Genomic DNA, 13417 nt, shown 5'->3' on the forward strand with positions numbered 1-13417 from the left:
TTCTTTATTTATTATTTTCCATTGTTGTTGCCTAATACCCTTCTCACCTTTGACAAATCCACTGAATTAATCGACTGAATATTTGCCATACATTATCTGGTTCAATTTGCAAAATCCAGCGTGAAAGTGAAACTTTATATTTTTAGTAGGCCTATAATAGTTTTTCTTATAGACAGTAAAATAAGTATGTATTTGGCCAAAAAGTCTTATGCCTGAAGTAATAATTATGCGTAAAGTAATGTGAGTACTGAGCAAGCAAACATTATAGACTAGCCTATAGCCTATTTCCCAATGAAATAACATTATTATATTCAATGCATACACAACAATAACTAGAAGAGATTCAATTAACTTAGCTGTCGACGTTTTCATTCAGCAGCTTTCAACACAAGCAATTTGTTTTAAGCAAAGTTAAGATTTGGATTTAACGCAGGCCCGAGTTAATGCGCATCAGATTTTTCAATCATGCAGGCCAATTTTATTTTTTTTCTTCCCCCAGCTACGGTTAAATTGTCTATGACGGACGAACACAGCCAGAAAGTGGAAAGCAGCATTACTGTTGTCCCTTTGTTGACAAATCCATGAAACAACTTCAGTTTGCATGGCTTAGCAGGGGGACGTCTGACGTCACCCAATCACGTGGCAGGACTGATAGTATATCTTAAACTGAAAAAAGTAATCTTTCAGACAGTCCTTAACATAGGCTTTAAAAGCACTTGTCATCTAAACTTCGCACTCAAAAATCACTCTTACTATGAAATAGCGGTTGAAGGACATCGTGGTGTGAAGCGCACCCACACCAAAAACCTAAAGGAGAAGACGCTTCGTAGCCTAGTAGACTGGATAAATATTTCCAGAAGTTTAAGTTTCTCTGGCAGGCCGGTCTGACCTGCATTTAGAATCCGGCGACATCTGATCTAACCGCTACGTGCCGCGTGCGCACCCACGCACCTAGATCCCTGGTTGTTTCTCGGTAAAGTAAGTTGTGATGACCCTGTCTGGTGGCAACAGTGCCAACGACATGTCCGGTCAGACAGTGCTCACTGCCGAGGATGTGGATATCGACGTGGTCGGCGAATGCGATGAGGGAATGGAGCGGGACAGCGACTGCGACAGCCAGGGGGGCATGCACGACCGCTCGGAGGAGGTGGAGGAGATAGAAGTGAAGGAGAGGTCCGGGAGTCCCTGCGAGAGCGCCGGGGAGGGAGAGACCAAAGCAGACAGCACGGAAAGCGCGTCGGGTTCCATAAGCAGCAAGCCAAAAAACAGCCTGGTGAAGCCACCCTACTCCTACATCGCGCTCATCACCATGTCTATACTCCAGAGCCCGCAGAAGAAACTCACACTCAGCGGGATCTGCGAGTTTATCAGTAGCCGGTTCCCGTATTACCGGGAGAAGTTTCCAGCCTGGCAGAACTCCATCCGCCACAACCTGTCGCTGAACGACTGTTTCGTGAAAATCCCCCGGGAGCCGGGCAACCCTGGCAAAGGCAACTACTGGACCCTGGACCCACAATCGGAAGATATGTTTGACAACGGCAGCTTCCTCCGGAGGAGGAAACGTTTCAAGAGGCACCAGCCAGATATTCTCAGGGACCAGACAGCCCTCATGATGCAAAGTTTTGGGGCTTACAGTATTGGAAATCCTTACGGACGTCATTATGGAATTCACCCAGCCTACACCCATCCAGCAGGGATGTACCCTTACATGCACCCGGTAGGTCCCATGCTGCCCCCGACTGTCCCTCTTTTGTCCTCCGCTGAGCTGAACAGAAAAGCCTTCAACTCCCAGCTCAGCCCCAGCCTTCAGATGCAGCTTAACAGCCTTAGCACAGCGTCTATGATCAAGTCCGAGCCCTCCAGTAGACCGTCTTTCAGTATAGAAAACATCATCGGGGTATCCACTTCCTCGAGTGCACAGACTTTCATGCGGCCTCCGGTGACTGTTCAGTCGGCGTTGTTGAGCGCACATGGCCTAACCAGGACAACAGCAGCTATTGCACCAATTCTTAGCATGCCATCTAATATCATGTCGGGACAGTTTTTACCCTCCGTAACGTCAGCAGTGTCCAAATGGCCTTCTCAATAAAATACTTATATTTTTCTAGAGACTTGGAGGGACTGTATGCAGCACGAAATAAGCAGCATTGGACTCTGACGTCCGCCAATCTGTAGCCATGTAAAAACAAACAAAAAAAAGAGAGAGAGAAAAGGAATGCTTTTTGTACAGGTAATATTTGTACATATTTGTAAAAAATAAAGAATTTGACTTGTTTGACCTTTACCTATTTTATCTTTGGTGTTTGAACTGTACAACAGTTGTAGTTATACGAGTTTTCCTGATATTATTTTCTATTTTATTTTGTATGGGAGCTCCCTGTTAGTTCAAAAGAATCAACTATTTTGCTTTGATTTTTCATACAAGCAAGTTACGACATGTTCTTATTCTAAGTCTGGACAAATAGTCTGTTTATAAATCCAAAATATATGTATTCTATGTAGCTCTATTGTGTTGTAAAATGGATTCATTTGTTATTAAATAAAAATAAAATAAGCAATAGCAGTATTCATTTTCTTTATGTAGTTTTTGAATGATCTGATATAGATCTGCTGTGGGATAAAAACGTCTCTAATTGAAACCATTTTAATAGTTGGAAATAATCTGAAAGTAGACTTGGATATGACAAACTATCAATATGGATTTGTAAGCAAATAGCCTAGATCAAAATGTAAACATATTTAACAATTAAAACTAGATTGCAAACCGGTGCATTTAATTTAAGGCCAATAATAAAGGTAGGCCTATCCTTTCAATACGTCTATTGCCATGCTTATGATAATTAGGTGAGAGTGTAATGACGTGTTTATTACCTCGCGCAAGTAATACATTTGTAACTTTTAAAACACAGGTAATTTCCTAAAGTTAAAATGTAATATTGATATAAAATATGCCTATTGATATTACAAATTAGGAAATCTTTAATTTAATTTAATATCCCTTCATTATCAATATCAATTTACAGTTAGGCCTAAATTCAACTGTTTTTAAAAGTAGTTTGTGGTTTGTTATTATGATATCATGTTATAATTTGGCATGACAATAACTATATCATTATAGCCTATTTGTGCTCGTGCCTCATGATGGCTTATTTACAGATGTGAAAACAATAAAATATATTTGAACAGGAATAGAAAATAGGCCTAAACACAAATCAGAAATTAGGCTACTCTGATGTCTTGAAATTATAAGGCCACGGAACGCTCGATTCAACATTCTGCCTCCTTGTTATATCACTACCTGGGGCGGCAGGTAGCCTAGTAGTTAGAGCGTTGGACTAGCAACGGAAAGGTTGCAAGATCGAATCCCCGAGCTGACAACGTAAAAAACACACTGCTTCTAGGCCGTCATTGTAAATAAGATTTTTCTTTTAACTGACTTGCCTAGTTAAATAAAGGTAAAACTTGAACCAAACATAGAAGCATTAGAACCTTTATGCAAATTATTTTGGTGGCTCAAAATAGTAAAATACTTTATTATCAAATAAGTTGTTACTAATGTTTTCACTAACATTACTAACTTGATAAAGGAAACAGGATTTCATCATGAGAAAGCGTATGCAGTGCAGATGCTCTAGCCTAAACTGTTAGCCCAGATGCCGAGACATGAAGGTGTCCTATTACAAGAGAAACTAAGGAGATATAAACATGTTTGCGTGTTGCTACTATAAAAGTAACACTTAGTTTCACAGTTGTGTCTGGCTAATCAGTTTTACACAACCAGCAAATGGTGGATGGTGTGTGTGGCCGGTGCAGTGCACAGGGGTTAGGGGGGGCTATTTTTAACTGATACTCATGTGAACAGAGAAAGGGCTATCTTCTTGAATTCACTTTCAGTCTGAAGAAGCTGCTGAGGCAGTGCTTCTCAATGACACTGGATAACGGGGCGCCCATTCCACGACTGACTTCTTATTCATTCAGATGAGACTACACTGTTATGCGCATTGCTCCGATTTGATATCGCATACCACCGATGATTTACAGGACGTAGCGATGCAGAGGCTTCTCTTAGAAGACATATATCTAATATGATTCCATATAAGCCCAGGACTACAGGCTTTCGAGGAAAAATAATGTAGGAAAATGTAGACCTTGGGACTTCGTTGTGAGGGGAGATTTGTAAGGCCTACAATCGCTTTGATAGGCGATTGTTGATCCTATATTAGGTTATAATGTCATGTCTAATTGAAATTTGTGTATTAATAAACGAACTCTTATCAACCGAGGGTTGTTCATTCAAATGTTTATTTTTAATTGGCAAGCTGGTTATTTTCCAAAAAACTCTGACTGACGCAATGTGGGTATGTGTCTCATAATTATTACCATGTTCTCTATTATGTCTTAAGTAAGAGTAATACATTTTAATTAAGCAGGCAGTATAACAATTAATCTCTAGCCAAACAAAAACATCAGCAATTGAGAACACTTAAGCCTACACAGGTCTACAGTCTATATTGTCATGCAATACCGGTAGGCTATTAGTTTGCTAATAATATGGCTTTTATTCGATGGAGCAATTCCGCCCCTGTCTTTTTCGGATCTGCCTGGTCTGTGTTCACTGTTAAAGAATGTAACACACAATAACACACACATAACCGTGTAACAGCAATGACTTGTGAACATCGCTAGGTGGCGTTTATTGACACCTGTATTCTTGTGCAAAGCCATTTAAACACAGAGAAACATAAGGCAAGTCCTAAATATCTTCCCTGAGGCATTATATGGGTGACTTTCATCAGGGCTACTGTTCTGTTAGAATAAGTAGCTTCATATACTGGAGTGGCTTGGTAGATCTTATTTATCTTGGAATAGAGACACTGTGACATTGTTTAGATTCAACGGGATTTAATCGTGTGTCTATTTTAGGGGCAGCTGGTGGGAAATAGTTGACTCTTTAACAAGTGCAAGGTTATAATAGAGCCCGTGCTTTTTATATACCTGACGTCAAGTAGTAACCTTCGATGGGTATTGCAGCCGTGGACCACCAGAGCTCCTTAAGCAGACTGACAGGGGCTGCCAACTCGTTTTGACAATCACAATCCTCCAAATAATTGTTCTGCATAATGTAAGCTTAAATATCAGGACAAAGTGAATATACTTTTTATTCTTGTTGCAGTCTTAGGTTGCTTTGACGAATTGTTGTGCACAATATGCACAATTAAATAATTGTCTTTCCCATAATACTTTCTTCGAAAAAAAAATCGGAGCCCATATGAAAAATAAGCTATTATAATGAAACTATTTTGACTTGAAATAAGATGAAAAAACAAGCATAACCTATTTATGGACAACAATAACGATAATATTTATAGCTATTAGTTATATGAATAAACTTCAAATTGGTATTTAAACATTCATATTTATTACAGGTCTCGATCAAATACGTTTTTTTGGATGGAAATTACGCATCCCCCACAAGCCTGGATTAGCCATTTGAAGGTTTTAAGATTTTGCCGTATAGATAAGGTATATAGGCTAGTAAGCTACTATATGTCAAATATGATGAATAGGCTAATAATCATACTGACATAGCCACGTCTTTTCCAACGAAATGGCTTACAACACGGGAAGAATGATCACCTGCGCACAAATGTTTGGACGCGTTTCCGTTTTAGGGTGGCCTAAAAATCCTATAGAGCTCTGCTGAAAGTTGCTGCGCTTAGTGGATTGCGCGGTGCTCACAATCACACACGACGTTGACCTTTGCAGCTGCACCTGCTCTCGCGCCCTGCACAGGTGGGGTGTATGGACAGCGAGGACAAGCGGTTCCCACAACCCCGTAACACACTCTCAATACTGACGGCACAGTCAGCATGGAACACCACTGAGATTCTCTCGTATACTTGACATAATAAGAGTCTTGCATTAATACAGTAGGCCTATCCAAAATCAAATTTGGCCTGTAAATGAAAGCTTAGCTGAGTATACAGTATATAGCAAGGTATTTTGAGTGAAGATTGAGTAATACTAATAGCAATATTACAGTATAGCCTCACTTATTATTTACGTTTATTTACAGTTGTGTCTGTGTATAAATGTGTTCTAAATGTTTGTATTTGACATGTACTAGGCCTTACAACAGAGAAAACAAGGAACACATTTCCCATATAGTTGCACATAAGGGCCTTATACTGGCCTATGTCATCTGGTTGACACAAATTGATTCTCCCAATAAAATAAATTCTCTAATATGGAACTCGGACCTCTAATATTGCAAATGACACATTCCCATGATGATCACTCTGTTTTGTACTGCCTACTTTATTAGCTATGAAAGGTGTTTCAGTTGGGAATGTAGGCTACGTTTTGTGTAGCCTATTTTTATACAATGAAGAATACTTTATTGATCCATTTTCCAGATGACACATAGCTAATATTCCAGGTGACATTCCCAAAATAATATCTCTGTTTTGTAGGCCTATTTCCCACTGTTTCTTAAAAATGAGAATACTTTATTGATCCATTTCCAAGGTGCATCAGTTTATCCAAAGTGCAATTTACTGGGAGTGTGTGTGTGTGTGTGTGTGTGTGTGTGTGTGTGTGTGTGTGTGTGTGTGTGTGTGTGTGTGTGTGTGTGTGTGTGTGTGTGTGTGTGTGTGTGTGTGCGCGCGCGCGTGTAATGAAATCTACAAATATATTTCAATAATTACCTATGATCTATGGCAAATGGTCAATAATTATATTAACTGTGCAAACAAAACAAAATGGTTGCATATTATTATTAGTATTATTATATCATTATTATTATTATTAATATGGTTGCATACCTGGTTGTTGCATTTAGCTACCACTGCCATTGTGCCATTACAATGTTGTCATTGTCATAATACTGTGTTGTAGCAACAACAAGTGTCACCTATTGGATAGAGTTACTTCATTACTTAATTGATCCCTTCATCCCCTAAGGGCAAACAGACAGGCATCCACTGGAGTCCAGCAGCAGCACCTCCAGTCATTCGTCACCCTGATGATGATGATGATAAGGGTACCCCCCCAGCTTAAGCTGTTTCCATTCCTTCGTCTCCTGCTCCACATCCATTCCCCACTCTATTGGATTGGTAGAAAACATAGGTATAGTAAAAAACCATATAGACTCAAGTGGCATTGGCAAGCAAAGAACAAGGCTGCATTGCTTCATGTCCTTCTCCACAACCATTGCCTACTCTATTCTATACATTCGAAACATGGGTAAAGGCATAATCAAAGACTGGGTCTGCATCTGAAATGGCACCCTATTCCCTATATAGTGCATTAGGGATTAGGGTGCCAGTTCAGACACAGTGCATTGTCAGGCAAGACCTGGAAAGCCTTCAATATAGAATTATAGCAGGGGTGACAAGCCAGGCCAGATCATAGACAGTAAATGTAGATACAGCAGTTACTGAATATTTAAAAGGCACTGAGATTAAGCAATAAATGACAAAGTAAAGCTGGCACACCAGGGTATTAATAACTAATGGCCATCAATGAGTTATAGGCTTCTCATTGTAATGAAAGTCATTGCAAATCAGCAGTTGTCCGAGGTTATTATTATTTATAAATAATTGATGCCTGAACCAGAAGAAGTGATGTGTTTTATCCAATACCTTCTTACCCCTCAGAATGGAAACAGAGACATGGTTGTAATGTAGACGTCACTGGATTGAAAGGTCATACAGGATGTGCCTCTGGCAGAAAGTAACTGGACTGGAGGTGACAACAAGCACCTTGGTGATACACTGTATTCTGCTACAGTATTTTGATATTCATAAATTACCTCATATAGCCTCTCTCCTTTATGTCAATCCTCCAGAGAGAATCATGGCTTTCACAGCACTCATCACTGAAGTTTCAGGCTAATCATTTGTATAAAAATAAATCTGTCTAATCTTCAGACTAGGCATTCGTTTATCATTTGGACCAACACCTGGAAACGGTTGCTAAGCGTTCAAACTCATATGTGCCTACTACTGCCATTTTAAATGGACATTTGTGGAAAACTGGTTCCATAAATCTCCAAATCACAAATGAACAAGCAAAATGTATACATCCTTTACTATCTCTGCTTTTTCACCTCTTACTTGTGCATATTTGACACATGATGTGAAATTGTCGGTTTATGCCACTTTTGATGGGGATCGAATATTCTATATCCGACCTCAGTCAGCATCATCCATCTCTAATCAAAAAGGCAACGAGAGGAAGAGATGTACGTCATCACCCAGTGCCTACTCTGACGTGTTCATGAAGTGTAAACAACAATCCTGCAGGAATCTGCAACATGCACCGAAAATTAAAGCATTTCGTTGCCGATAATAAAGCTGTTTTATGCTCGCGGGCATGGAGAACTGGAGTCTTGTATCCCTTTGTGTTTTTCTCGGTCTTACGGCGAGATGGGCTGAACCCTTGAACTCTTATTCACCTAGGAAGTGGACTAGCTAGCTTTATTTGTGCTAATGCTGCACCTGCAGTGCTCACTGACAGGTCTCAGTTTCAAACAAAGCTAGCTAGCTAGCGTGCCATTGTAACTTAAACTTTTATCAAATTGCTGATTTTGAGTGGTAAAAGGCAGCCGGTATTTTAGTGCAATTATTATGGCCATTAGACAAACAAAAATATGAGTCAGCTTGCTGCCACTGTTCAGCAGCATGACTATGCTCTCTTCCTCTGCATATTATTGCTGTAGCTAGCTCGTAGTTATTATCATTTAGCAGCATATTCACACATGTATCTTATTTCCAGGGGCTGGCAAACCACCTATGTTCGGGGCCTACGAAACTCAACGGCACTGGCAAGAAGTGACATATAATCTGCCTGTTTATTATGAATGGTATGCTGGTCTACATACACCTGTCCAATAGCCTATGCTATTGTCTTGCATTTTTCTTTATCCATCCAGGTACTTCAACAACTTGAAATGCTGGGGTTTAGACTGACCCCCCCCCCCCCCCCACCCCCAACAGCCTAACATAGCCTACTCTGTGCTCATGTCTAAGTCTGTTTGTACACACACACACACAAGTTATTTCTAACACTATGTCACCATGTGTATGTGCTTCCCTGCAGAGCCAAGCTGATAAACCCAGAGTGGGTGGAACAGCACACATCTCAAGGTTATGAAAGCTTAGCTCATAAGATGGTTATGAGTGGCACAGCTAAGACTACTGAAGGACCGGTATCAAACAGCTGTTAAACCCCCTGAATAATATATGTATCTTTTCTCAGGTCCTGTTGCAGATCCGCTGATATACGTTCCCGCTGTTGTGCTTTACTGTTTTTACCTCAGTGAAGGATCAAACAAGAGAAGGTAAGGCAGAATTATGTAATTGACATGTCCTCTGTTTGCTTGTAACTAAAAAGTTACGAGAAAAACAAAGATACTAAAAACTAGAAAAGCAAAGATACTGTAGAACTCGAAAAAATAAAGATACTAGGTCTGCGCAGTCCTGTGTCCTGCTCTATCCAGGCCTTATTCTCACCGACTACGGGCATTTCCAGTTTCTTTAAAAAACCAAAGCTGTCTCTATCACTGCACTACAGATTCTGACAAACCAGCGTTAGAAACTTTATGAGCTGTAGCCCTTTCCACTCACAGCCCCTGTCATCCCATATATGGGTTGAAAATGTTGTCATTGATAAGCGCCTAAGTTGGAACGCAGTGGCTGTACAGCAACATGGTATACAGTACATGACACCACTTCATAGTTCTGTATGGGTTTTGACTGAAAACCGTTATAAACTTGAGCACCGCTCGCGACAAGAAAATGCCCCCCATCCCTCCCTCTAATCCGGCTACTCTCGCACATTTTTTTGTCTGAATGAGGGAATTGCTGCAGACGTTGAGGAGTATAAAAAATACTGCTTTGACGTCATACAAGCAAACCACACACCCCTGAGCCCAAATGTTAACAGTTCCATATTTGAAAAGTCATGTAATTTACAGTATCAACGTTTTATCATCGCTGTGATTGATCTACAGTTATAAGGATGACGTGTTATTCCCTGGGTTGTCCTTAACACAATGAGCCTGTGTTTGTCGTATTGTGAGGAAAATTAGCCGCGAAACACGCACTTGAATGCCCTCTAGACTCCATTCTATGCGCACCAAAATTACAATCTGTTTGTCTGATGTGCCTTTGGAAAGCCTAACACTGTAAGATTGTATTTTATAACATGTCGGCAATAGGATAAGCGGTCAAAAGATTGCGATTTATTTAGTGATGGTGGGGACACAGGGCTGTGTTCCAACCAAAAACGACAAGTGGTCTTCCTTTAGTTCCTCAATGGCAAAGCTAGGAGAGCTCAAAAAAGCAGCTGATAGTTGAAGGCTCTTTCATTGAGTCATAAAAGTGCATTGAAATGACTTAGGAACTGGGCACACTTTGGAGAGGTGTGTGGCCACTTGGAAACACCACTTAGACTTGTCATTCAAACTCTTGTAATGATTTTTTTTTCTTCTTATCTTGCACCTACTCCAACATTTCAAATAATATTTTTATTATGTTTCTGAATGTGTCCAGAGTGTTTTCCGATTTCGCTATTGACAAATGCCGTGAAAAGTACAGTAAATGTAAAATGCACAAACAATCAACAGTGTATAATGTTTGGATTCAGTCTTGTGTCAGGTGAACTGTTGTGTCTTCACCTTTTGGTCTGACCCTTTCTTCCGTAATCTCCAAAGTGTTCTCTTTCAATTACTACCATGGTCATGCATATGCTTTTTATAGTTCTTCTGTTGGAAACATTTCAATTTGGCCCTATCAACATAGACCAATTTCCACGTGTGTAAGGGGTTAACCGTATAATCATGTCTATTTTCTTTAACCTGGCGTCAAATACAACAGTATAAGCCTGGGGCTGGCCCTATGGGGTGTGGTGGGTCTGGGCTGGGACATGCTAGGCTCTCTGGCCTTCGTCCTGGCACCTCAACAGCAAACAGATGGAGCTCTACCACTCCCTGCCCTTCTTCTGCTACTTACTGGGCAAGTGTTTCAAGCAGGGCCTGGCAGGCCGAGGGTGAGTTAGCCGACTTAGACTTACACCCCTGGCTAAGGAGGTTTGTGTGTGTGGAAAGATGTTGTGTGGGAGCCAGTGGAGAATGTATGATTTCGCTGTATAAAATCAATCAATCAGACAATCAGTTTACCATCAAGTCTGAGGAAAAAAAGCATCAAAAATCAGATTATTTTTCATTAACGCTGAATCACAGAATGATTTTTTTTTTTTAAGAAAATACTCTGAATCCACCACTTCCTGTAGCGAGTGGACAAAACATGGCCCCATGAAGTAGCCTATACTATGTCCACTCTGCCACTCTCCCAAACAGAGTAGCGGAGTTATTGAGGCGAGGCAATCCGATTGGATGACTGTTACTAGTGTCCTCACATTTGTTTATCTAGTAACAATGTACCAAGGGCATCTGGTAGCAAATGGATAGCTGGATTAGATGGGTAGGGGAAGATATGTCCAGATGACACTATCGCCATGCCCAAGCTCCTCAGCTATTCCTGTGTGTGCAACTTTACCACCACACGGCTACTACAGCTGACCTACTGTGAAATACTTTTAGCTGATGCATGGTTTTCACAACATACATTGACTAACTTGGGATGCGCGGACAGTCATGTGCACAGCTGTTGTCTTTTTGGAGTCCGCTACATCAATCTTACTTCTCAGAGGAACATGTGAGAGAGAACAACAGAGAGAGCTGAGATTCAGCCAATGAATACTGTTGAAAATATGCATTTTTATGTTTTACTGCTTTACAAGTGCTTTTATAGCGAGTAATGGTTAAGGGTTTGTAAGTAAGGATTTTATGGTAAGGTCTACGCCTATTGTATTTGGCGCATGTGACAAATAAAAATGGATTTGATTTAGATTTAATGTACAGACAGTGCCCGAGTGAGTTTATGTTTTGGGTATTTGACAGTTTTAAAGTGATACTTTAGGATTTTCCCCAGAGTCCGATGAACTCGTGTATACCATTTTAATGTCTCTGTGTGCAGTTTGAAGGAGGTTGCTAACTTGCTCTAGCGCAATTGCAAACTAGCGATAGCGCAATGACCTAGCAGATACCCATAGACTTCCAGTCATTGTAGTAATGCTAGTTAGCAGTGGCTTGAGAAACTACTTCTGACTTCCTTCATACTGGATACAGATACATAAAAATGGTATCCACAAGTTCATCTGACTCTGGGGCAGTAGATAAAGGTTCCCATTTAAAGGTTCGGTGTACTTTATCATTTGTCTTCTCACCCACCATGTACCGAGGTTTTTCCTGCTAGTAAAGAACGCTGTAACAGTCCTGGTGACGTTTGCTGGCTGCCATTCCTGTCTGACCACAGTCAGGCGCTGCACCGCCTCTTTCCTGTGGAGTGGGGCCTCTTCGAGGTACATACTGTGTAATTGATAGTGACCCCAAAAGTTTTCAGTGCTCAAGCCAATTAGTCATACTCTCAAGTTTACGTTTTACATAATTAAGCAGACGCTCTTATCCAGAGCGACTTACAGTAGTGAGTGCATACATTTTCATACTGGTCCCCCATGGGAATCAAACCCACAACCCTGGCGTAGCAAGCACCATGCTCTACCAACAGAACCACACAGGGTCAAGTTCTTTCCCTAACATTCTGCGACGTGAGTCACCTAAAGTTTCTAGAACGGGTCGACAACAGGCAGCCAAAACCGTCCCGTAAATTATGTTTTTTGGCCCCCAAAGTTTTAGATAAAAAAAATACTAAATTCACCAGGATTTCAGCTAAACGTGTTTAATTTCGGAAGTCTGTTCACCATGTATTCCCACAAATACAGCAAGAGACATGATCGTGTCCCAATGTAATCAAGGTATCAAATGATTGTTATTTTCAAGTACAATCTATTTTTGGGGCAATTTGCAGTGCACAAATAATTATAATTGTTCTCCAACCAAAATCGTCCCACAGCTGAATATAGTTCCCTGTTCTAGAATGATATGGTGACCAACAGATATTTTGGTGACCAAACCAGGTTTTCGTCCACAACCCAGTCTTTTGACATAAAGATGGATTTAAGACATGGGTCTTCAAACTTTTGTTGCCTAGGGACCCCCACCCAGTGGTGGAAAAAGTACCCAAATGTCATGCTTGAGTAAAAGTAAAGATAACTTAATAGAAAATGACTCAAGTAAAAGTGAAAGTCCCCCAGTAAAATACTACTTGAGTAAAAGTCTAAAAGTATTTGGTTTTAAATATACTTAAGTATCAAAAGTAAAAGTAAATGCTATAAATAATTTCAAATTCCTTTTATTAAGCAAACCAGACAGCACGATTTTCTTCTTATTTTTTACAAATAGCCAGGGGCACACTTCAACACTCAGACATAATTTACAAAAGAAGCATTTCAG

General features: G+C 40.4%; 1 protein-coding gene and 1 pseudogene across 1 annotated transcript; both read left to right on the top strand.

Annotated features, from left to right (window-relative positions):
• The first annotated feature begins 667 nt into the window (after positions 1–667).
• Positions 668–4298, top strand: LOC106584029 (forkhead box protein D3-B-like). Its single transcript, XM_014168816.2, has one exon. It carries the CDS (start codon positions 989–991, stop codon positions 2087–2089), a length of 1101 nt encoding a protein of 366 aa, XP_014024291.2. The 5' UTR covers positions 668–988; the 3' UTR covers positions 2090–4298.
• Positions 4299–8376: 4078 nt separating this feature from the next.
• The window catches only part of LOC106583989 (dolichyl pyrophosphate Man9GlcNAc2 alpha-1,3-glucosyltransferase-like), a 91276-nt pseudogene continuing 86235 nt past the window's right edge, over positions 8377–13417 (top strand).

The sequence above is a fragment of the Salmo salar genome, chromosome ssa23, assembly GCF_905237065.1.
Source record: "Salmo salar chromosome ssa23, Ssal_v3.1, whole genome shotgun sequence".
Lineage (NCBI taxonomy): Eukaryota > Metazoa > Chordata > Actinopteri > Salmoniformes > Salmonidae > Salmo > Salmo salar.

Coding starts and splice junctions, on each gene's coding strand:
- LOC106584029 (XM_014168816.2), top strand. CDS start 989: ATGACCCTGTCTGGTGGCAACAGTGCCAACGACATGTCCGGTCAGACA.